Source organism: Rhinoraja longicauda, chromosome 10 (assembly GCF_053455715.1).
Source record: "Rhinoraja longicauda isolate Sanriku21f chromosome 10, sRhiLon1.1, whole genome shotgun sequence".
Classification (NCBI taxonomy): Eukaryota; Metazoa; Chordata; class Chondrichthyes; order Rajiformes; family Arhynchobatidae; genus Rhinoraja; species Rhinoraja longicauda.
In genome coordinates this window covers 3339195-3365217 of record NC_135962.1, presented here as the reverse complement: position 1 = coordinate 3365217, position 26023 = coordinate 3339195, and the positions used below count along the sequence as shown (strand labels likewise).

The window sequence follows — 26023 nt, the reverse complement described above, 5'->3', positions numbered from 1 at the left end:
CCACACACCCCACACACACACACACACACACCTCACACACACACACACACACACCTCACACACACCCCACACCCCACACACAATCACACACATACCCCACACACCCCACACACACACACACCCCACACACACACACCCCACACACACCCCACACACACACCCCACACACACCCCCCACACACACACCCCACACACACATACACCCCCCACACACACACACCCCACACACACACACCCCACACCCACACACACCCCACACACACCACACTCAGGCAGACAGTCGTTCACCTCGGTCAAGGCGGTACCTTCAGGATGTCCAGGCCGTTGTCGATGCCTTCGCTCTGCCACACGTCCAGTATCATCTCGGCCGCAGCGTGGCCCGAGCCATCGTCCAGCCAGGACAGGAGGCGCAGGCCGATGGTGCTGGTCATGGTGGACGGGCAGGCCGTGCGGCGCCCACTCTCATCAAAGGGCTGCCGTGGGAACGCGGAGAGAAAGCACAACGTCACGCACGCTGCTCCCAACTCACAACCCCGGCAGTCTGAGTAAGGGGTGAGCCTCATTGTCTGGGACTCGTTCTCCCCGAGCCCACAGCTAACAACGGCCGTCTCCTTTATCATCGTTACTTAGCACATCTTTCATTCGTTTGTTCCACATCTCTCTACATCACCGTCTATATATCTCGTTTCCCGTTCCCCTGACTCTCAGTCTGAAGAAGGGTCTCGACCCGAAACGTCACCTATTCCTTCTCTCCCGAGATGTTGCCTGACCCTCTGAGCAACTCCAGCTTCTTATGTCTGCCTTTGACAAAGCTTGACACAAAATGCTGGAGTAACTCAGCGGGTCAGGCAGCATCTCTGTGGAGAAGGGATGGGTGACGTTTTGGGTCGAGACCCTTCTTCAGACTGAGAGTCAGGGGAACGGGAAACGAGATATATAGACGGTGATGTAGAGAGATGTAGAACAAATGAATGAAAGATATGCAAAGTAACGATGATAAAGGAGACGGCCGTTGTTAGCATGCAGGTGCAGCAGGCAGTGAAGAAAGCGAATGGTATGTTGGCATTCATAGCAAGAGGATTTGAGTATAGGAGCAGGGAGGTTCTGCTGCAGTTGTACAGCGCCTTGGTGAGACCGCACCTGGAGTATTGTGTGCAGTTTTGGTCTCCTAACCTGAGGAAAGACGTTCTTGCCTTAGAGGGAGTACAGAGAAGGTTCACTAGATTGATCCCTGGGATGACGGGACTTACATATGAGGAAAGACTAGATAGACTGGGCTTGTACTCGCTGGAATTTAGAAGACTGAGGGGGGATCTTATAGAAACATTTAAAATTCTTAAGGGGTTGGAGAGGTTAGATGCGGGAAGATTGTTCCCGATGTTGGGGGAGTCCAGAACTAGGGGTCACAGCTTAAGGATAAGGGGGAAGTCTTTTAGGACCGAGATGAGAAAACATTTCTTCACACAGAGAGTGGTGAATCTGTGGAATTCTCTGCCACAGAAGGTAGTTGAGGCCAGTTCATTGGCTATATTTAAGAGGGAGTTAGATGTGGCCCTTGTGGCTAAAGGGATCAGGGGGTATGGAGAGAAGGCAGGTACAGGCTACTGAGCTGAATGATCAGCCATGATCATATTGATTGGCGGTGCAGGCTCGAAGGGCCGAATGGCCTACTCCTGCACCTATTTTCTATGTTTCTATGTTTCAGACTCAGAGTCAGGGGAGGGGGCGGGACATGGATAAGGAAGTGTATAGATAAGGAACTGTAGGGTGTGAAAACAGGGCAAAGGGAATGGGGATGAAGGACAATGTAGAATAGAGCATTATTTTTGCCTGGGAAAGGAGTTTAGTTTGGAGATACAGTGTGGAAACAGGGTCTTGGGCCCCCCTGGCCCATGCCAACCAACAAGCACGCGTACACTGGCACTAACCTACACAAGCAGAACAATTTACAGAAAGCTACTAACTTACAAACCCACATGTCTTTGGAGTGTGGGAGGAAACCGGATCGCCCGGAGACAACCCAAGTGGGGTTTAGTTTTGAAACCCCATGTTTAGTTTAGAGACACAGAGTGTAAACAGGCCCTTCGGCCCACTAAGTTCGCACCGACCAGTGATCCCCGCACATTAACACTATCCTACACACACTAGGGACAATTTTTACATTTACCCAGTCAATTAACCTACAAGCCTGTACGTCTTTGGAGTGTGGGAGGAAACCGAAGATCTCGGAGAAAACCCACACGGTCACGGGGAGAACGTACAAACTCCGTACAGACAGCGCCCGTAGTCAGGATTGAACCTGGGTCTCTGGCGCTGTAAGGCAGCAGCTCTACCACTGCGCCATTGCGATCAGTTTTCAAATAAAGCTTAACAAAGGTGAAGGGCCTACAATGAGGCCGGAGCAGCGTGTTGGAGATGAGATGGTGGCTCGGTGAGGTCGCGGCCTGCAGAACAAGTACCTGCAAGGAATGGTGCCTCTTCAGCTGTCGGTAGGGAGTGCTCGCTGAGGAAGGTGCTGATCGTTTAAAGATGCCGTGAAGGAAGTCCTCCAGCCGCATCAGTCCGTCCTGGTCCAGCTTCTGAAATATGTCATCGAGAAGCTGAGGAACAAAACATCACGTTACCACTGCAGTGCGTGCGGACACGGGAGAACAGCTGCTTGTAGTGTACAGCACCCAGCTCATTCCATCATCCATCTCATTCCCTTACAATCACAAGTTCCAGCCCCTCAGACACGAAACATAGAAACATAGGTGCAGGAGGAGGCCTTACGGCCCTTCGAGCCAGCACCGCCATTCATTGTGATCATGGCTGACCATCCAGTTATGAAATGAGTGCGAGTTAGAATTTACCCCAATAACAGGGCGGCACGGTGGCGCAGCGGTAGAGTTGCTGCCTTGCAGCGAATGCAGTGCTGGAGACCCGGGTTCCATCCCGACTACGGGCGCCGTCTGTACGGAGTTTGTACGTTCTCCCCGTGACCTGCGTGGGTTTTCTCCGAGATCTTCGGTTTCCTCCCACACTCCAAAGACGTGCAGGTTTGTAGGTTAATTGGCTTGGTGTGTGTGTAAATTGTCCCCAGTGTGTGTAGGATAGTGTTAGTGTGCGGGGATCGCTGGTCGGCGCAGACCTGGTGGGCCGTAGGGCCTGTTTCCGCGCTGTATCTCTAAACTAAACTAAAACTATAAAAAGGACGATTTTTCCACACGGGGGGGGGGGGGGGGGGGGGTGGATTCATGGAACGAGCTGCCAGACGAGGTAGTTGAGGTTACATTTAAAAGGCATTTGGACAAGGCACACGGATAGGAAAGGTTTAGAGGAATATATGGGCCCCAAGCAGGCAGAGGGGCCTGGTGTAGATGGGGCAGCTTGGTCAGTGTGGACGAAGAGTGTGGGAAGGAACTGCAGATGCTGCTTTACACCGAAGATAGACACAAAATGGTGGAGTAACTCAGCGGGACAGGCAGCATCCCTGGAGAGAAGGGATGGGTGACGTTTCGGGTCGAGACACTTTTCTGGCCCTTCGGGCTGAAGGGCCTGTTTCCCTGCTGTACGAGTCCTCAAATGGTGAATGTTCTCAAATCGTGTGTATGTCCAGCGACCGTGCTTGTTAACATTTTCTGCAATCATTCAGGATTAACGGCATCGTTTCTACGGAGAGGGTGTGTTGCTGGTGAACGCGCACGTCCCAGGGTAACAGCGCGGAGATGGGCCGCTGAGGTACAGGTGGATCGGTAACAAGTCCGCGTGATCTGCCCGCACAGAGCTGCCGCCACCACTGAGGGGCGCCAACACGGTAACAATGTCAACCACACCATCACAACAGCAACTCGCAACACGTCACCCTCACTGTCACAGAATCACACAGCACGCAAACAGGCCCACTTCGCACACGCCGGCCACCTTCTAGTTTGGTTTAGTTTAGAAATACAGCGTGGAAACAGGCCCCTTCGGCCCACCGGGTCCGCACCTCTGGGGAGAAAGGGAACGGGTTTTGGGTGGAGACTCGAGCCCCTTCTTCAGACTAATGTAAAGTGGGACTGCGAGTAGGTCGGAGATGGTCACCTGTGCATCGACGTTCTGAAGGCCACACTGGTCGCAGATGGAGATCAGCTGGTTGCTGCTCAGGAAGCTGTCCTTGGTGACTCCCAGCTCCTGCAGCCGCTCCTCCATCCACTGGGGGTCAGCAACGTGCAGGCTCTGGTTGTCCGTCAGCTCATCCGGGTTCCATAGTCCCAGCTGACCTGCAATACAGGACGGGACAGGCGTTACACGCGGGAAGGGCATCACACGCAGACACAAAAAGCTGGAGACCGGCAGCAACTCTGGAGAGAAGGAATGGGTGACGCTTGGGCTCGAGACCCTTCCTCAGACCATTGGCACAAAGAGGGACTGATCAAATAAAACACAATTGGGAGAGGCGGGTAGGGTTGCCAACTATCTCACTCCCAAATAAGGGACATGGTGACGTCACCGCCCCGCGCCCCACGTGACCGCACCCAGCCAGCGGCCACGTGCTCCCGCTCCGCCAATGGCGGCCGTCCGGGCCGGGAAGTGGGTTGTTATGCAACCTCCGTTAGGCGGCTCCCAGGGCTCTGGACGCACACTGTCCGAGCCCACAGCGTCCGGGCCTACAGTGTCTGGGCCTACAGCTCCCCCTGGCCCTAATACAGGACTAGGGCGGTGCCGTACGGGACAAACCAATTTAGCCCAATATACGGGATGTCCCGGCTAATACGGGACAGTTGGCAACCCTACGAGAGAAATTCCCAACTACATCTGGGTGGCAGGTTCATCGCTGAATGCCACTCGAACACCCAGGAGCGAAGAAGACTGCAAAAAGCTGTGGGGACTGCCCAGTCCATCACGGGTTCTCACCACCCCACCATCGAACTGATTTACAGGAGTCACAGCCTCAAAAAGGCAGCCAGCATCATCAGAGACCCACACCACCCTGGCCACACACTCATTTCACCACTGGCATCAGGAAGAAGGTACAGGAGCCTGAAAACTATAACGCCCAGGTTCAGGAACAGCTTCTTCCCAGCAGCCATCAGGCTACTAAACACCACAACCTCAAATACGCTCTGAACGACATAGATTTGGGGGGCAATGGTTTTGTCTTTTTGCACTATTATGTGTGCATGTATGTGTGTGATATGTATATGTGTATGTATGTGTGTATATGCATGTGTGTATATGTATGTGCATATGTATGTATGTGTGTATGTACGTGTGTATGTATGTGTGTATGTATGCATGTGATATGTATATGTGTATGTATGTGTATGTACATGTGTGTATATATATGTGCATATGTATGCGTGCATGTGTGTATATGTGTGTATGTATGCGTGTGTGTGTATGTGTGTATATATGTATGTATGTGTATATATATGTGTGTGTGTGTATGTATGTGTGTGTGTATGTATGTGCATATGTATGCATGTGTGTATGTGTATATGTGTATGTATGTGTGTGTATGTGTGTATATGTGTGTATGTGTGTACGTGTATGTAAGTGTGTATATGTGTGTGTGTGTATGTGTGTACGTGTATGCATGTGTGTATATGTATGTGTGTGTGTATGTGTATGTATGTATGTGTGTATATGTATGTGTGTGTGTATGTGTATGTATGTGTGTATATGTATGTGTGTGTATGTATGTATATATGTGTGTATGTGTGTACGTATGTGTGTATGTGTATATAAACACACTGAACGTTTGTCGTGTTTATTATATTGTTTACTGTGTACTATGTTTACATATAGTGTGGTGCTGCTGTGAGTAAGACTGTCCTTGTATCTGGGACACGACAATGAAACTCTCTTGACTGTTATTGGGAGCTTCCCCTTCTTTGCTGGCTCTGAATGGTCGACACTTTGGCAATTCTCTGACATTATTTGTCATCTAATCGCAAAGAACTCCGTGACTGGCTGCCGTCACTTTGCCCACATCCGTCACGAGTCCGTTCACACGCCAAGCACACGGCAGACACGGTGCCACGGGCACAGCCCGCGTGTGCTGCCCGTGTGGAGGGGCCGGCTCCCCCTGGTGCACGCTAACCCGCACCACACGGCACTGACAGTCACACCCTGAATGGAAATGATCCAACTCATCCTGTGGGAAACTCCTCGACTGGTGGGTGTTAGAGTTCAGAGTTCAGTTTGGTTTATTTATTGTCACATGTAGACATAAACATAGAAACATAGAAAATAGGTGCAGGAGGAGGCCATTTGGCCCTTCGAGCCAGCACCGCCATTCATTGTGATCACGGCTGATCATCCACAATCAGTAACCCGTGCCTGCCTTCTCCCCATATCCCTTGAATCCGCGAAGGACACAGGCCCTTCGGCCCCACTCATCCATGCCGGCCAACATGCCCCATCCAAGCTAGTCCCATTTCCCTCTGTTTGTCCCATACCCCTCTAAACCTTTCCTGTCCATGCACCTGTCCACATGTCTTTTACATGCTGTTATAGTACATGCATTAAACACTCCTCTGCACACCTTCTGTTCTTACCCCTGTTCTTTGTTGCAATATCTGAACAATCAGTTACTCCCTCGCCCCTTGTTGACTTTTTATCTGCCATTCTATGTCCTGCTTCTTCCCTCTCCCAGCTTTCTTCTCCCTCCCCACCTTCACAGTCTGAGGAAGAGTCTCGACCCATTCCTTCTCTCCAGAGATGCTGCCTGACCCGCTGAGTTACTCCAGCATTTTGTGCCCACCACCACTGGCAGCTAATTCCATACACCCACCACCCTCTGTGTGAAAACGTTGCCCCTCAGATTCCTACTAAGTCTTTCCCCTTGCACCTTAAACCTATGTCTTCTGGCTCTTGATTTCCCAACTCTGGGTAAATGATTGTGTGCATTCACCCGATCTATTCCACTCATGGTTTTATACACCTCTGTCACATCACCACTCAGCCTCCTGCGCTCCAAGGAATAAAGTCCTAGCCTGCCCGACCTCTCCCTAAAGCTCAGGCCCACGAGTCCTGGCAACATCCTCACAGATTATTGTCGCATTTGCTGAGGTACAGTGAAAAGCTTGGTTTTGCAAGCCATCAAATCAGATCAGATATACTGTAGGGAAGTACAATCAAGTCAAACTCAAGTACAGTGGGTAGAGCAAAGGGGAAGATAGAGTGCAGAATATTAGTCCAGTTTAGGTTATTGTCACGTGTACCGAGCGAGGTACAGTGAAAAGCTTTTGCTACGTGCTAAACAGTCAGTGGAAAGACAATACGTGATTACAATCGAGCCATTTACAGTGTATAGATACATGATAAAGGAATAATGTGTATTCAAGAGAGAGTTATACATAGTTCTTAGGGCTTACGGAATCAAGGGATATGGGGAGAAAGCAGGAACTGGGTACTGATTTTGGTTGATCAGCCATGATCATATTGAATGGCGGAACTGGCTCAAAGGGACGAATGGCCTACTCCTGCACCTATTTTCTATCTTTGTGTAAGGTAAAGCCAGCTTATAGATACATGATAAGGGAATAACGTTTAGTGCAAGGTAAAGCCAGCATATAGATACATAAGGGAATAACGTTTAGTGCAAGATAAAGTCCGATCAAGGATATTCCGAGGGTAAATAGTTCTCAGAGCTAGAGGGAGAGGTGAATCGGACGGTAGCCTAGCTGATGGAAGGGGCGTTCAGAAGCCTGATACTGTTGGAGTTACCCTGCCTGACCTCACCCTGACTAACCTGCCTGTGGGAGACGTATGTGTTGGTGGAGTCAGTGTGCCGCCCAGCGTTTGCAGAACAACAGAGGCAGCTCACTCTTACCTTCAGCCTCGTATTCATCCCCGTCAGTGGAGGTCTTCCAGTTCTAAACAGAGAAACCAAACGTGAGTCAAGCAATCCCACCTGCCACTTGCTTCATTTTTCCGACTTTTTTAGATTTAGAGATACTGCGCAGAAACAGGCCCTTCGGCCCACCGGGTCCGCGCCGCCCAGCAATCCCCGCACATTAACACTATCCTGCACCCACTAGGGACAATTTTTACATTTATACCAAGCCAATTAACCTACAAACCTGCACGTCTTTGGAGTGTGGGAGGAAACCGAAGATCTCGGAGAAAACCCACGCAGGTCACGGGGAGAACGTACAAACTCTGTACAGACAGCACCCGTAATCGGGATGGAACATGGGTCTCTGGCGCTGTGAGGCAGCAACTCTACCGCTGCACAACCCTTACATTGCACCTCAGCCACAAATACATCTCTCACATTTCTGAGGTATAGCACCTTTCACACACTCTTAGTGCACCAGAGACACTGAAGAACATTTCTAAATATAATTCCAGATAAGATAAAATAGTCCATCTGATCACATCATGTGTTCAGAAGCCGACATTAATAACCTGTTAAAATGCAGTGATAGACAATAGACAATAGGTGCAGGAGGAGGCCATTCGGCCCTTCGAGCCAGCACCGTCATTCAATGTGATCATGGCTGATCATTCTCAATCAGTACCCCGTTCCTGCCTTCTCCCCATACCCCCTGACTCCGCTATCCTTAAGAGCTCCATCTAGCTCTCTCTTGAATGCATTCAGAGAACTGTCCTCCACTGCCTTCTGAGGCAGTGTTGGTCAACGATGAACCGTGAAGGAGTCAGAGGCACACGGCACTGAAACAGGCCCATCAGCCCAACTCCTCCATGCCCACTCATCTACAGGTGCTCCTCGACTTACGATGGGGTTACGTTCCGATAAACCCATCCTAAATCAACAATATCGTAAGTCGAAAATGCATTTAATACATCTGATCGTGTGGCTGACTGGGAGCTGTGGCTCGCTGCCGTTTAGTTTAGTTTAGAGATACAGCGCGGAAACAGGCCCTTCGGCCCACCGGGTCCGCGCCGACTAGCGATCCCTGCACACTAACACTATCCCACACCCACTAGGGACAATTTACACTTACACCCAGCCAATTAACCTACAAACCTGCACGTCTTTGGAGTGTGGGAGGAAACCGAAGATCCCGGAGAAAACCCACGCAGGTCACGGGGAGAACGTACAAACTCCGTACAGACAGCACCCGTAGTCAGGATGGAACCCGGGTCTCCGGCGCTGCATTCGCTGTAAGGCGGCAACTCTACCACTGCGCACCATCGTAAATTCGAAATATCGTAAGTCAAAGCATCGTAGGTCGAGCAGCATCTGTAGTGCCACCAGCCCACGCTTGGCCCACATCCCTCTAAACCTTTCCCATCTACGTACCTGTCCAAATGTCTTTTAAATGTTGTAATAGTACCAGCCTCAACTACCTCCTCTGGCACCTCGTTCCATACACCCCCCACCCTCTGTGTGAAAATATTGCCCCTCAGGTTCCTCGCTGACCTTAAACCTATGTCCTCTTGATTCCCCGCCCCCCCCCTACCCTGGGAAAACAACAACATGCATTCACCCACAAAATGCTGGAGTAACTCAGCGGGTCAGGCAACATCTCAGGAGAGAAGGAATGGGTCACCCTTCTTCAGTCTGAAGAAACGTCACCCAATCCTTCTCTCCTGAGATGCTGCCTGACCCGCTGAGTTACTCCAGCATTTTGTGAATAAATACCTTCGATTGGTTATTTTCTTACACTGCATGCATTCACCCGATCTATTCCTCTCATGATTTTGCACACCTCTACAAGTCAAGTCAAGTCAATTTTATTTGTATAGCACATTTAAAAACAACCCACGTTGACCAAAGTGCTGTACATCAGTTCAGGTACTAAGAAACGAACATACAATGGCACACAAACATAACAGCACATACATAAACAGTTCACAGTGCCCCTCAGCCTCCTGCTCTCCAAGGAATAAAGGCCTAGCCTGCCCAACCTCTCCCTGTAGCTCAGGCCCTCGACTCCTGGCAACATCCTCGTAAATCTACCCTGCAACATTTACCAGAATAGAACTGCCAGTTTATCCCACAGGTGATAGATATCCTCAGGATAGGTGCACTCACAAAGGCAAGCACTCAAAACTGTAACACCCCCTCACTGTCCCACCCCATCAACACATTTCCCCACCACCTCAAGGTTACCCTGCTCCTCTCCTCTCCCCATCGCATCCCAGAGTACAACATACCCCCCCCCCCTGTCTCTTCCACCCATATCCCTCCCTCCAAGTCTCCTCCACCTATCACTTGCCAGGCTTTGTCCTGCCCCCACCGTGCGGCACGGTGGCGCAGCGGTAGAGTTGCCGCCTTACAGCGAATATAGCGCCAGTGACCCGGGTTCAATCCCAACCACGGGCGCTGTCTGTACGGAGTTTGTACGTTCTCCCCGTGACCTGCGTGGGAATTCTCTGAGATCTTTGGTTTCCTCCCACACTTGGAGGCCGATTCTTTAGATGCCTTCAAGAGAGAGCTAGATAGAGCTCTTAATGATAGCGCAGTCAAGGGATATGGGGAGAAAGCAGGAACGGGGTATTGATTGTGAATGATCAGCCATGATCACAGTGAATGGTGGTGCTGGCTCGAAGGGCCGAATGGCTTCCTCCTGCACATATTGTCAATTGTCTATTTGTAGGTCAATTGGCTTGGTGTAAATGTAATTGTCCCAAGTGCATGTAGGGTTGTGTTAATGTGTGGGGATCGCTGGTCGGTGCAGACTGGGTGGGCCGAAGGGCCTGTTTCCACGCTGTATCTCTAAACTAAACTAAACCTGCCTTTCTCAGCTTTCTCCCCCCTACTACACAAGTCTGAAGAAGGGTCCCAGCTGGAAATTACAGCTAGTAGTCTGTCCATCCCCTCCACAGATGCTGCCTGACCTGCCTAGTTCCTCCAGCACCATTTGACAAATCAAGGCATCCGTCCGTTGAGAGTGATGGCATTTCAGAGCAGACACCTCATTTTGATTGAGCCTCAACCTGAAACGTCACCCATCCCTACTCTCCAGAGAAGCCACCTGTCCCGCTGAGTTACTCCAGCATTTTAGTGCCTATCTTTGGTGTAAACCAGCATCTGCAGTTCCTTCCTACACATTCCTTCTGTTATTGGACAATAGACGATAGGAGTGCAGGAGTAGGCCATTCGGCCCTTCGAGTTATTATACTGGTGATTGTACTGCTTTGACAAAACTGTATCACTGTAGTTTGGTTTGGAGATACAGTGTGGAAACAGCCCACTGAGTCCGCACCGACCAGCGATCCTCGCACATTAAACCTGTCCTACACACACTAGGGACAATTGACATTTATACCAATTATACAAACTCAAACCAATTAACCTACAAACCTGTACGTCTTTGGAGTGTGGATGGAAACCGAAGATCTCGGAGAAAACCCACGCAGGTCACGGGGAGGACGTACAAACTCCGTACAGACGGCGCCCGTAGTCGGGATGGAACCCGGGTCTCTGGCGCTGTAAGCACTACAAGGCAGCAACTCTACCACTGCAGGAGATGGTACGTATACTTTAAATAACGTGCGTCGTTGACAGCGGCGTATATAATAATTCCCCGACCTGCGGAATTATAGCGGTGACTTGCAGTGTCAGTGGACGGGTGCTAATCTAAATGAAAATGGAGGGGCGGTTTCCATAGCTACAGGATTAAACACAGTGATTCAAAGCTGGCAGCAGCTGGTGGAATATTTCAATTACTCTCTGACTGAGAGAGCTCTATCCGAGAAAGCAATTTGAAAGCCATATAATTGGAGTCCCTGATACCTCTCTGTACTAATCCGTACAGTGTTTCATGGAGCCATGATCAACCCTTCTTAATTTCCTTTAGGAAAAGAAATTAGCTCTGCTTCCTAACATGACGAGGAACTTCAATTTGTGAGCAATGCTTACTTATCTCTCTTACGCAGAGAGTGGATAACGAGCAAGTCCCCTTATGTGGAGGAAGGAAGTGCAGGTGCTGCTTTACACCATAGACGCAGAATGCTGGAGTAACTCAGCGGGTCAGGCAGCATCTCTGGAGAGAAGGAACGGGTGACATTTCGGGTCGAGACCCTTCTTCAGACTGAGAGTCCAGGGAGAGGGGGACTTTAGATTTTTAGATTTAGATTTAGAGATACAGCGCGGAAACAGGCCCTTCGGCCCACTGGGTCCGTGCCGCCCAACGATCCCCGCACACTAACACTATCTTACACCCACTAGGGACACTTTTTACATTTACCCAGTCAATTAACCTACAAACCTGTACGTCTTTGGAGTGTGGGAGGAAACCGAAGATCTTGGAGAAAACCCACGCAGGTCACGGGGAGAACGTACAAACTCCGTACAGACGCGCCCGTAGTCAGGATCGAACCTGAGTCTCCGGCGCTGCATTCGCTGTAAGGCGGCAACTCTACCGCCACGCCACCGTGCAGAGATATGGACGGGTAAGGTGTGAAAACGACAGATCAAAGGGGACGAAGATGTGGAGCTCGGCAAAAGAAATAAAGTTCAGCAAACAGCTTTGATTTTTCCTGCATCTAGCTTGTCCATTATGATTTTATACGTCTCTATAAGATCCCCTCTCATCTTTCTAAACTCCAGTGAATACAAGCCTAGTCTTTCCAATCTTTCCTGATATGACAGTCCCTCCATCCCAGGGATTAATCTCGCTGCACTGTCTCAATAGCAAGGACGTCCTTCCTTCTGGTTTAACATCTGCGATTGTGGGCTCAGCATCATGTTTTTGTGGGTGAGGTTCCTGTGCTACACAAATTAAACCCAGCGTTGTCCTGACTTTTCATCAACATTGCAACAGGTACGTCAGTTATAAACGGAGGCACAAGGGAGCTGCAGATGCTGGAATCCAGAACAACACACAGAGGGCACACGGCCTTCTCTCCAGGGATGCTGCCTGGCCCGCTGAGTTACTCCAGCATTTTGTGTAAATCAGCACCTGCAGTTCCTTATTTCCACTGGTGTATCGAGACCCTTCCTCAGAATGGTCAGGGGATCTAATCTACATTTTCATTGACCTCCATCCACTTTTCGTGTCTCATTTTCACACCTTACACTTCCTTATCTCTGTGTCGCCCTCTCCACTGACTCTCAGTCTGAAGAAGCCTGAACCTACCTGATCTCCCGGTTGCTAAACACTTTAGCGCCCCCTCCCATTTCCACACTGACCTTTCTGTCCTGGGTCTCCTCCACTGTCAGAGTGAGGCCCAACGCAAATTGGAGGAACAGCACCTCATATTTCGCTTGGGCAACTTACACCCCAGCGGTATGAACATTGACTTCTAACTTCAAATATCCCTTGCTTTCCCTCTCTCTCCATCCCTCCCCATCCTAGTTCTCCGACCCGACTGACTGTCTTCCTGATTCAATTTTATCTTGGTATGCTTCATTGTCACCTTCTCCTAGCTAACGATGATCTGTTCTACATTGTCCTTGAGCCACATCCCCCTTGATGTCTCGTTTTCACACCTTGCCCTTCCTTATCTCTGTGTCGCCCTCTCCCCTGACTCTCAGTCTGAAGAAGGGTCTCGTCACCCGTTCCTCCTCTCCAGAGATGCTGCCTGTCCCGCTGAGTTACTCCAGCACTCTGTGTCCTTTATAAAATACGCCATGCAAGAACAAAATGGCGTTTTCCCCATGGGATTGAATGCTGACAGTGTGTAGGGCCGGCGTGGGGAAGGGGGTGAAGGATTCAGTGTGTGACAGCCATCCATCCACGTGACGCAGATACATTATCCAGACGGACACACACACACACACACACACACACAGCTGGTGCCGCGACTACAGATGGCACACGTTAGTATTCTGCACCACATCCCCCAGCACCAAAACAAACACACCTACAATCAGACACAGACACAAAATGCTGGCGCAACTCAGCAGGACAGGCAGCACCTCTGGAGAGAAGGAACGGGTGACGTTTCGGGTCGACAATCTTCGTCAGACTGCGAAGGTATTTATTCACAAAATGCTGGAGTAACTCAGCGGGTCAGGCAGCATCTCGGGAGAGAAGGAATGGGTGACGTTTCGGGCCGAGACCCTTCTTCAGACTGAGAGTCAGGGGAGAGGGAATCGAGAGTTATAGACGGTGATGTAGAAAGATGTAGAGAGATGCAGAACAAATGAATGAAAGTTGTGCAAAAATGTAACGATGATAAATGTTAGCAAGAGCTAGGTTAAAGCGAATTACAGACAATGAGAGGCAACCAGACAACGATGAAGCTGGTGCGATCTGGGTGGGTGGGGGGGTGAATGGGGAGAGAGGCGATGCAGGGGTTACTTGAAGTTAGAGCAATCAATATTCATACCGCTGGGCTGTAAGCTGCACAACCTTCACCATCTGCTTCATGGAAGCAGACCATCGTTCACAAGTCAGGCAGAGCAAATAACCGTGACTAAAGGCCAGCTTTTGTCAGCAGCTCATTAACATCACACTGCAGTAACAAAGGGTCGTGCTTGCAGCAAATCCCAGCGCAACCAGACAGCGGTCCGGAACTGCTACCCACCTCATCGGTGACCCTCAGACTATCCTTGATCAGACTTTGCTGGCTTTACCTCGCACTAAACGTTATTCCCTTATCATGGTATTTATTCACAAAATGCTGGAGTAACTCAGCAGGTCAGGCAGCATCTCAGGAGAGAAGGAATGGGTGACATTCAGAAGAAGGGTCTCAACCCAAAACGTCACCCATTCGAGTCTGAAGAAGGGTCTCGACCCGAAACGTCACCCATTCCTTCTCTCCCGAGATGCTGCCTGTCCCGCTGAGTTACTCCAGCATTTTGTGAATAAATACCTTCGATTTGTACCAGCATCTGCAGTTATTTTCTTACATTCCCTTATCATGTATCTGTACACTGTAAATGGCTCGATTGTAATCACGTATTGTCTTTCCGCTGACTGGATAGCGCGCAACGAAAGCTTTTCACTGTACCTCGCTCGGTACACGTGACAATAAACTGAACTAAACACTTCCACGTCTGGTGATATGAAAATAAACTATAGAGATTTGGAGCCTTTGTTTTTTCATTTTATAAATATTTGTTATGTGGCGCGTCGAGAGAGGCCCGAAATAAAGGCCTGGACCGCCTGAAGCCGGCCCACTTAGACATTGACCAACCGGTGCGGGTTGCCCAGCCTCGGCCACGAGGTCGCCCACCTTTGCGGGTCCCACCACCTGTCCCTCCGCCGGCCCCTCTGTCGACCGATTACCGCACGCGGTCCGGTCGGGTTGTGCGACCACCAGTGCGTTTCGTGCCTCCGGTTCTGGGGGGGGGGTCCTGTGGCGACTCCCAAGGGTCGGGCCATACCACTACCGACCCCTCGGCACGGAAATGGACCAGTCCAGGGGGGCGGTCCGGTAGTACATATATAAGGACAAGGTTTTGGGCGCGAAGCCATTCCGGCAGACTCGACCCGTCTGATAACTGTGTAATAAACCATAACGCCCCCAAAATACCCGGCTCCTTGCCTTTATTTCGGGCCTCTCTCGACGCGCCACAGTTAATGCAGATCTACACATTTTTGAATCTGTGATAAACTTAGGAATGTAGCAATACGATGAGAACTTACGAAACATGTTTGGTAAGTTCGCAGATGACACTAGAGTAGGTGGTACTGTAGATGGTGAAGGCCGGAGTATCTCAGCGGGTCAGACAGTATCTCTGGTGACGTTTCGGATCATGACCCTTCTTCAGACTGTTCCTTCTCTCCAGAGATGCTGCCTGTCCCGCTGAGTTAACTCCAGCTTTTTGTGTCCATCTTCGGTTTAAACCAGCATCTGCAGTTCCTTCCCACACTTATAGATAGTAAAGATGGTTATCAAAAATCGCAGCAGATTCTTGATCAGTTGGGCAAGTGGGCTGAGGAATGGCAGATGGAGTTTAATGCAGATAAGTGTGAGGTGTTGCATTTGGGAAGCGCAGAACGGCGGCATGGTGGCGCAGCGGTAGAGTTGCCGCCTTACAGCGAATGCAGCGCCGGAGACCCGGGTTCCATCCCAACTACGGGTGCTGTCTGTACGGGGTTTGTACGTTCTCCCCGTGACCTGCGTGGGTTTTCTCCGAGATCTTCGGTTTCCTCCCACACTCCAAAAACGTACCGGTTTGTAGGTTAATTGGCTGGGCAAATGTTTTTTTTAAATTGTCCCTAGTGGGTGTAGGATAGTGTTAATGTGCGGGGATCGCTGGGCGGCGCGGACCTGGTGGGCCGAAGGGCCTGTTTCTGCGCTGTATCTCTAAATCTAAAAAAAAATCTAAAGTCAAACCAAGGCAGTACCTTCACGGTGAATAGCAGAGCTCTGGGTGGTGTTGTACAGCAGAGGGATCTAGGAGTGCAGGTACATAGTTCCCTGAAGGTGGAGTCACAGGTAGATGGGGTGGTCTTGAAGGCTTTCAGTACATTGGCCTTCACCAGTCAGGGCATTGAGTATAAACGCTGGGATGTAATGTTACAGTTGTACAGGACGTTGGTGAAGCCACACTCAGAGTATCGTGTTTAGTTTTGGCCACCTTGCTACAGGAGGGATGTTGTTAATCTGGAAAGAGTGCAAAGAACTAGACTACTGCAACTCCCTATACACTGGGACCAGCCAATCATCCCTGTCCCGCCTGCAATTGGTCCAAAACGCCGCAGCGAGACTCCTGACGGGTACCCGTAAAAGGGACCACATCACCCCGATTCTGGCCTCTCTCCACTGGCTCCCAGTACAGTACAGAATCAACTTCAAGCTCCTCCTATTCACATACAAAGCCCTAAATGGGCTTGCCCCCCCCCCCCCCCCCCCATATCAAACATCTTCTAACCCACCTCTCTATCTCCAGGTCCCTCAGGTCGGCCGACTTGGGGCTACTGACTATCCCGCGGTCTAGGCTTAAGCTCAGGGGTGACCGCGCTTTTGCGGTTGCAGCTCCTAGACTGTGGAACAGCATCCCTCTCCCCATCAGAACTGCCCCCTCCATCGACTCCTTTAAGTCCAGGCTCAAAACCTATTTCTACTCCCTAGCGTTTGAGGCCCTCTGAGGGGGCACTGTGAACTGTTTATGTATGTGCTGTTATGTTTGTGTGCCATTGTATGTTCGTTTCTTAGTACCTGAACTGATGTACAACACTTTGGTCAACGTGGGTTGTTTTTAAATGTGCTATACAAATAAAATTGACTTGACTTGACTAGAGGGTCTGAGCTACAGGGAGAGGTTGGGCAGGCTGGGACTTTATTCCTTGGAGCACAGGAGGATGAGGGGTGATCTTATAGAGGTGTATACAATCACGATTGAAAAGATCAGGTAGATGCACAAAGTCTCTCACCCAGAGTAGGGGAATCGAGGACCAGAGGACATAGGTTTAATGTGAAGGGGAAAAGATTTAACAGGAATCTGAGGGGTAACCTTTTCACACAGAGGGTGGTGGGTGTATGGAACAAGCTGCCAGAGGAGGTAGTTGCGTCAGGGACTATCCCAACATTTAAGAAACAGTTAGACAGGTACATAGATAGGACAGGTTTGGAGGGATATGGACCAAATGCAGGCAGGTGGGACTTGTGTAGCTGGGACATGTTGGCCGGTGTGGGCAAGTTAGCCTGTTTCCACGCTGCATCAGTCCCTGACTCTATGAAAGGAGCTACATGAATGTGGAGACCGTGTGTGGAAACAGTGCTGTCATTCCATGAGCCCCATCCCCAACACTCTGAAACCTGTCTTCAGCTGTAAGTCCAATGACAAGTTCACCAATTATCAGACTACACCTGCAAATATTTTAGAAACCGGAAAAGCAGTATTCTCCGCCTCTTAAGATGGACGTCTAAGAGATATTTAGTAATATGGGTCGGCACGGTAGAGTTGCTGCCCGACAGCTCCAGAGACCCGGGTTGATCCTGACTACGGGTGCTGTCGGTACGGAGTTTGCATGTTCTCCTTGTGACCGCGTGGGTTTCCTCCGGGCGCTCCGGTTTCCTCCCACACTCCAAAGATGCACAGGTTTGTAGGTTAATTGCCTTGGCATAATTGTAAAGTGTACACTTGTCCCGAGTGTGTGTAGGGTGGTGTTAAATGTGCGGGGATCGCTGGTCGGCGCCGACCCGGTGGGCCGAAGGGCCAGATCGGCGCTGTATCTCTAAACTGAACTTCAGTCTTTCCAGGTGAGACAGAGGTTCACCTGCACCTCCTCCAACCTCATCTATTGTATCCGCTGCTCCAGATGTCAACTTATTTACATCGGCGAAACCAAACGCAGGCTCGGCGATCGCTTCGCTCAACACCTGCGCTCGGTCCTCATTAACCAATCGGATCTCCCGGTGGCTGAGCACTTCAACTCCCCCTCCCATTCCCAGTCTGACCTTTCTGTCATGGGCCTCCTCCAGTGCCATAGTGAGTCCCACCGGAAATTGGAGGAACAGCACCTCATATTTCGCCTGGGCAGTTTGCAGCCCAGTGGTATGAACATTGACTTCTCCAACTTTAGATAGTTCCTCTGTCCCTCTCTTCCCCTCCCCCTTCCCAGTTCTCCCTCTATCTTCCTGTCTCCACCTATATCCTTCCTTTGTCCCGCCCCCCTGACATCAGTCTGAAGAAGGGTCTCGACCCGAAACGTCACCCATTCCTTCTCTCCCGAGATGCTGCCTGACCCGCTGAGTTACTCCAACATTTTGTGAATAAATACAGACTAATAAATGCGAGGCTGGAAATGTGGTTGAGCCACAAAAGGGAAAGGGGAAGGACAGAATCCCACCTCAATGCCATCGGCCCGCGGTGGTTCCTCAGGCTGCCTGCCATCGGACGTCACTGTCACCGTCCCCGTCACCTCCTCCAGCGAACCCTGGAACTCCGGCACCGTCCTCCGTCCGTAGCGCTTGCCATCCTTCACGTACTTGGGCTGCACCTCGGTGGAGTCTGCAAGCACAGGGCACGTTGTCAACAGCCGCAACATCCCACACCCAAAGAAAAACCTTCCCCGTGTTGGGGGAGTCCAGAACCAGGGGCCGCACAGTCTACGAATAAAGGGGAGGCCATTTAAAACTGAGGTGAGAAAAAAAAACTTTTTTCACCCAGAGAGTTGTGAATTTGTGGAATTCTCTGCCACAGAGGGCAGTGGAGGCCAATTCACTGGATGAATTTAAAAGAGAGTTAGATAGAGCTCCAGGGGCTAGTGGAATCAAGGGATATGGGGAGAAGGCAGGCACGGGTTACTGATTGTGGATGATCAGCCATGATCACAATGAATGGTAGTGCTGGCTCGAAGGGCCGAATGGCCTCCTCCTGCATCTATTTTCTATGGTTTCTAGCACTCTCACACAGGCTCGGGCGGCACGGTGGCGCAGCGGTCAGGCTATTGCCTCACAGCGCCAGAGACCCGGGTTCCATCCCGACTACGGGTGCTGTCTGCACGGAGTTTGTACCTTTTCCCCGTGACCTGCGTGGGTTTTCTCCGAGATCTTCGGTCTCCTCCCACACTCCAAAGACATACGTACAGGTTTGTAGGTTAATTGGCTTGGTATCAATGTACAAAGTGTAGTAATGAACTGCAGATGCTGGGTTAGACCAAAGATAGGCACAAAAAAGTTGGAGTAACTCAGCGAGTCAGACAGCATCTCTGAAGAAAAGGAATAGGTGACGTTTCAGGTCGAGACCCCTACTTCTACCCTACCCGAAACGTCACCCATTCCTCCTCTCCAGAGATGCTTTCTGACCCGCTGAGTTACTCCAGCTTTTTGTGTTTTTCCTCAAAATTTCTATTCGGTTTAGTTTATTGTCACGTGTACCGAGGTACAGTGAAAATCTTTTGCTGCATGCTAACCAGTCAGCAGAAAGACAATACATGATTACGATTAAGGCATAGATACATGGTAAGGGAATAATGTTTAGTGCATGCTAAAGCCAGCAAAGTCCGATCAGGGAGAGTCCGCGGGTCTCCAATGAGGTGTCAAAAATTGTCCATAGTGTAGGATTGTGTTAATGTGCGGGAATCACTGATCAGTGTGGATACTAGTCCCACCTGCCAACGTTTGGCCCATATCCCTCCAAACCTGTCCTATCCATGTACCTGTCTAATTGTTTCTTAAATGTTGGGATAGTCCCAGCCTCAACTACCTTGTTCCATACACCCACCACCCTTTGTGTGAAAAAGTTACCCCTCAGATTCCCATTAAATATTTTCCCCTTCACCTTAAACCTATGTCCTCTGGTCCTCGATTCCCCTACTCTGGTCAAGAGACTTTGTGTATCTACCCGATCTATCCAATCATGATTTTGTACACCTCTATAAGATCACCCCTCATCCTCCTGCGCTCCAAGGAATAGAGTCCCAGCCTGCTCAACCTCTCCCTGGTGCTCACTCCCTCGAGTCCTGACAACATCCTGGTAAATCTTCTCTGTACCCTTTCTAGCTTGACAACATCTTTCCTATAACATGGTGCCCAGAACTGAACTGAACACAATACTCTAAATGTGGTCTCACCAACTGCAACATGACCTCCCAACTTCTACACTCAGTACTCTGACTGATGAAGGCCAATGTGCCAAAAGCCTTTTTAACCACCTTGCGACTTGACCTGCAAGGAACAAAGTACCTCAGTCTTTGGAACTCTTTTCCTCAAAGCAGTTGGCGAGTCTATAAATATTTACAGGAGACAAGTCGATAGGTTCTTGACAGGGGGATGAAAGGCCCCCATGGGTGTATAGGTATGCAGAGTCCCACAGTCATACTGCATGGAAACAGGCCCTTCAGCCCAACTCGCCCATCCTGACCAAGATCTCTGTCAACGCTAGTGATGTCTCATCCAAATGAAGGAGATAATCAGAGCAGTTACGATATTAAAAGTGAGGGCAGGTTCTTGGGGCTGGTTGGGTCAGTCATTGACCTGATTCTTCGTTTCTATGTTGACTGCCCAGGAGGTATTATAAACTAGTCAGAGCATCCACCATTTGCAGTGTGCGGTTTGCAATTAGTGGGGTCAGGGCAAAGAAGAGAGGTCACGGCGACCAATGAGCTTAGTTTAGTTTAATTTAGAGATACAGCGCGGAAACAGGCCCTTCGGCCCACCGGGACCGCGCCGCCCAGCGATCCCCGCACACTAACACTATCTTACACCCACTAGGGACAATTTAGAATTACTGTATCCCAAGCCAATTAACCTACAAACATGTACGTCTTTGGAGTGTGGGAGGAAACCCACGTGGTCACGGGGAGAACGTACAAACTCCGTACAGACAGCACCTGAGGTCGGGATCGAACCCAGGTCTCTGGCGCTGTAAGGCAGCAACTCTACCACTGTGTCATCTATTACCTTCAAGTAACCCTCTCTCTATCTCTATCCCTCCCCCACCTAAGTCGCAGCAGCTTCCCCTTTTCACCAAACAGCTAATAATGGCCTGTTCCCTTTATCATTGTTGTTTTTTTGTGTATCTTTCATTCATTGTTCTTTATCTCTCCACATCATCGCCTGTATCTCTCGTTTCCCTTTCCCGTGACTTTCAGTCTGAAGAAGGGTCTCGACCCGAAACTTCACCCGTTCCTTCTCTCCAGAGATGCTGCCTGACCCGCTGAGTTACCCCAGCATTTTGTATCCACCAGGAGGTTACCTGTGCCTGCGGGGTTGAGTTACAGGGAGAGGGTGGGACAGGCTGGGGTTATTTACACTGGAGCAGGGGAAGCTGAGGGGTGACCTTACTGAGGTGCACAAGATCACGACGGGGCACGGAGAACGTGAATGCTCACAGTCTTTACCACATGGTAGAGGATTCTAAATCCAGAGGGCACAGGCTTAGGGTGAGAGGGGAGAGATTTAAGAGGGGCAGCTTTTTCACACAGAGGGTGGTGGGTGTATGGAACGAGCTGCCAGAGGAGGTAGTCGAGGCTGGGACTATCCCAACGTTTAAGAAACAGTTAAACAGGTACATGGATAGGACAGGTTTGGAGGGATGCGGGCAGGTGGGACTCGGGTAGCTGGGACATGTTGACCGGTGTGGGCAAGTTGGGCCGAAGGTTCCACACTGTGTCACTCTATGACTGTGACAGGGAGACATGGTGTGTGGGAACCCATCTTTAATAGCCATGCGCATTCAAAAGGCACGACTACAGAGAAAGGAAGGAAGGAAGGAAGGAAGGAAGGACGATGATATGATCTGATATATTGCAAAAATGCAGCTTCCTCACGAAAAAGGAACTTGTGAAAACAGCCCCGAGGTGTAAACAATTTCCAAAAATAGAGCTTGCCAAACCAAGTTATAATGTGCTGGAGTAACTCAGCGGGTCAGGCAGCATCTCTGGAGAACATGGATAGGTGACGTTTCATAGAGTGCTGGAGTAACTCAGCGGGTCAGGCAGCATCTCTGGAGAACATGGACAGGTGACGTTTCAGATTGGGACCCGTTTTTCAATCCAAAGACGGGTCCCGACCCGAAACGTCACTTTTCTACGCTCTCTGAGATGCTGCCTGACCCGCTGAATTACTCCAGCAGTTTTTGTCCTCAGTTGTAAACTAGCATCTGCAGTTCCTTGTGTGACTTAAAGCTATTGAGCTTTACCATCAGTTCAGTTTAGTTTATTGTTAATAGATAATAGATAATAGACAATAGGTGCAGGAAGAGGCCATTCGGCCCTTCGAGCCAGCACCGCCATTCAATGTGATCATGGCTGATCATTCTCAATCAGTACCCCGTTCCTGCCTTCTCCCCATACCCCCTGACTCCGCTATCCTTAAGAGCTCTATCTAGCTCTCTCTTGAATATATTCAGAGAATTGGCCTCCACTGCCCTCTGAGGCAGAGAATTCCACAGATTCACAACTCTCTGACTGAAAACGTTTTTCCTCATCTCAGTTCTAAATGGCCTACCCCTTATTCTTAAACTGTGGCACCTTGTTCTGGGAACATGTTTCCTGCCTCTAACGTGTCCAACCCCTTAATAATCTTATACATTTCGATAAGATCCCCTCTCATCCTTGTTCAGCTTGGTTTATTGTCACGTGTACCGAGGTACAGTGAAAGTTTTTGTTACGTTCGATCCAGGCGCCTGGAATCTGCTCTTTCATGAAATCAGATAACTGGTGATCTGATTCCAACCTTAATTCAAAAAAATCTCTGGAGGGAATTGACAGATGGTGTTTCGGGTTGAGAGCCTTCTTTGGGCTCAGAGGTGATTCCAAATTAGACAAACGAGGCATTCGTCTAAGGATGACAGGACAATATAGCTGAAATTTCACCCATTTTAAAGGTAATGAAGTCTCATATTGGTTCCACAACAGCATTATCAGTATATTTCTGAGCTCATATCAGATGTTAGGCATACAAATTATAATCTTATTTCCCTGCTCTGATTATTAATTTCTGCCCATCTGTACAACATCTTCTTAAAAAGTGGGATAACATTAGCTACCCTCCAATCCACAGGAACTGATCCTGAATCTATAGAACATTGGAAAATGATCACCAATGCGTCCTTGATTTCTAGAGCCACCTCCTTAAGTACCCTGGGATGCAGACCATCAGGCCCTGGGAATTTATCAGCCTTCAGTCCCATCAGTCTACCCAACACCATTTCCTGCCTAATGTGAATTTCCTTCAGTTCCTCCGTCACCCTAGGACCTCTGTCCACTGGTACATCTGGGAGATTGTTGGTGTCTTCCTTAGTGAAGACAGATCCAAAGTACTCGTTTAGCTGTTCTGCCACTCCTTTGTTTCCCATTATAAATTCACCTGTGTCTGACTGTAAGGGACCTACATTTGTCTTCACTAATCTTTTCCTCTTTACATATCTAAAGAAACGTTTACAGTCAGTTTTTCTATTCCCCGCAAGCTTTCTCTCATGCTCTTTTTTCCCCCTCTTAATAACCCCTTTGTCCTCCTCTGTTGAGTTCTAAATTTCTCCCAGTCCTCTGGTTTGCTGCTTCCTCAGGCCAATTTATATGCCTCTTCCTTGGATTTAACACGATCCTTAATTTCCCTCGTTAGCCACTGTTGAGTTGCCTTCCCCGTTTTTTTTAATTTTTAAGACATACACCTTGTTTGTCTAATTTAGACCATGCACATGCTCCTCCAGAACACTTTTTGCTCTTAATTAAAAGATTCAGGCAAGGCTGGGTTTGAAGAGCCCTTGGGTTCCCGAGCCACAACAAAAAGGTGCAAGCTGATGTCAATAAAGGTATTTTTAGTCGGATTACACGCTGATCAAATCCCCAGCTGCTTCTGTTAACAACTGAGGCAAATTCACAGGAACTCAGCGTGTAAATTCACAGCACGGACATCTTAACCTCCTGAAGAAATTGCAGGGAATTGTGGATGCAGCCCAAACCATCACACAAACCAACCTCCCTTCCATTGACTCCATCTACACATCGCGCTGCCTCGGCAAGACCAGCAGCATAACCAAGGACCAGTCACACCCTGGCCACTCCCTCTTCTCCCCTCTCCCATCGGGCAAAGGGTGCAGAAGTGTGGAAACGCACACCTCCAGATTCAGGGACAGGTTCTTCCCAGCTGTTATCAGGCAACTGAACCATCCCACCACAACCAGAGAGCAGTGCTGAACTACTATCTACCTCATAGGAGTCCCTTGGACCATCCTTGATTGGCTTTATCTTGCACCAAACGTTATACCCTTATCATGTATCTGTACACTGTAAATGGCTCGATTGTAATCATGTATTGTCTTTCTGCTGACTGGTTAGCACGCAACAAAAGCTTTTTGTGATGATAAACTAAACTGTACTGAACTGTACTGTACTGAACTACACTAAACTAAACAAAGCAGTTAAACTAGATGCTGCAACATTGAAGGGTAGACACAAAATGCAGGAGTAACTCAGCGGGTCAGGCAGCATCTCTGGAGAGAAGGAATTCCCTCTCTCTCTAGACATTGCCTGAACCCGCTACCCATTCCTTCTCTCCAGAGATGCTGCCTGACCCGCTGAGTTACTCCAGCATTTTGTGTCTACCTTCCATTTAAACCAGCATCTGCAGTTATTTTCCTACACATTTTGCTGCAAGATTGACCCGAGTTACTCTGAACTCTAACTAGCCTCGATTATAGAAATGACTGGGAATCTTCAATTGTGTAATGGTTTTAATGATCAGGAACTACCCCTCCTTCTAACAGTGCTCCATGTAATCCCTTTCATCCTCCTTGGCCAATGGTCACAAGTTAGCTCAGTTTAAGTCCTCATGAGGTGGTCTACTTTGTCCAAGCCAGTGGATATATTTAAGGCAGAGATACACTGTGGACAGATTCTTGATTAGTACGGGTGTCAGGGGTTACGGGGAGAAGGCAGGAGAATGGGGTTTGGAGGGAGAGATAGATTTATTTATTTTAGATTTAGATTTAGATATACAGCGCGGAAACAAGCCCTTCGGCCCACCGGGTCCGCGCCGCCCAGCGATCCCCGCACTATCCTACACACACTAGGGACAATTTTTTTAAACATTTTTTTAAATGAACCCAGCCAATTAACCTACATACCTGTACGTCTTTGGAGTGTGGGAGGAAACCGAAGGTCTCTGAGAAAACCCACGCAGGTCACGGGGAGAACGTACAAACTCCGTACAGACGGCGCCCGTAGTCAGGATCGAACCTGAGTCTCCGGCGCTGCATTCGCTGTAAGGCAGCAACTCTACCGCTGCGCCACCGTGCCGCCATGATTGAATGGCGGAGTAGACTTGATGGGCTGAATGGCCTAATTCTGCTCCTATCACTGATGATGAACTGAAGAAGGGTCCCAAAGTCAGGCTTTTAAACACTACAACTGAGATGAGATTGAGACGAGGAAAAACGTCTTCACTCAGAGCGTTGTGAATCTGTGGAATTCTCTGCCACAGAAGCCAGTGTAGGCCATTTCACTGGATGTTTTCAAGAGAGAGTTAGATTTAGCTCTTAGGGGCTAATGGAATCAAGGGATATGGGGAGAAAACAGGTATGGGATACTGATTTTGGATGATCAGCCGTGATCATATTGAATATTCATAACAAGAGGATTTCAGTATAGGAGTAAAGAGGTTCTTCTGCAGTTGTAGACCACATATGGAGTATTGTGTACAGTTTTGGTCTCCTAATTTGAGGAAGGACATCCATGTAATTGAGGCAGTGCAGCGTAGGTTCACGAGATTGATCCCTGGGATGGTGGGACTGTCA

At 49.4% G+C, this 26023-nt stretch overlaps 1 protein-coding gene across 5 annotated transcripts in view; it reads right to left on the bottom strand.

The window, feature by feature from the left end:
• The window catches only part of nin (ninein (GSK3B interacting protein)), a 142582-nt gene that overhangs the window by 64897 nt on the left and 51662 nt on the right, over positions 1–26023 (bottom strand). For 3 of the 5 annotated variants that reach the window (XM_078406067.1, XM_078406068.1, XM_078406069.1), the window contains exons 4-8: positions 18633–18793; positions 7802–7844; positions 4066–4244; positions 2460–2600; positions 306–473 (exon numbers count right to left, since the gene is read on the bottom strand). In XM_078406067.1, the coding sequence (XP_078262193.1) occupies positions 306–473; positions 2460–2600; positions 4066–4244; positions 7802–7844; positions 18633–18793 (692 nt within the window). The remainder of the gene's footprint in view (positions 1–305; positions 474–2459; positions 2601–4065; positions 4245–7801; positions 7845–18632; positions 18794–26023) is intronic. The other 2 variants (XM_078406070.1, XM_078406071.1) reach the window with 2 other exon arrangements.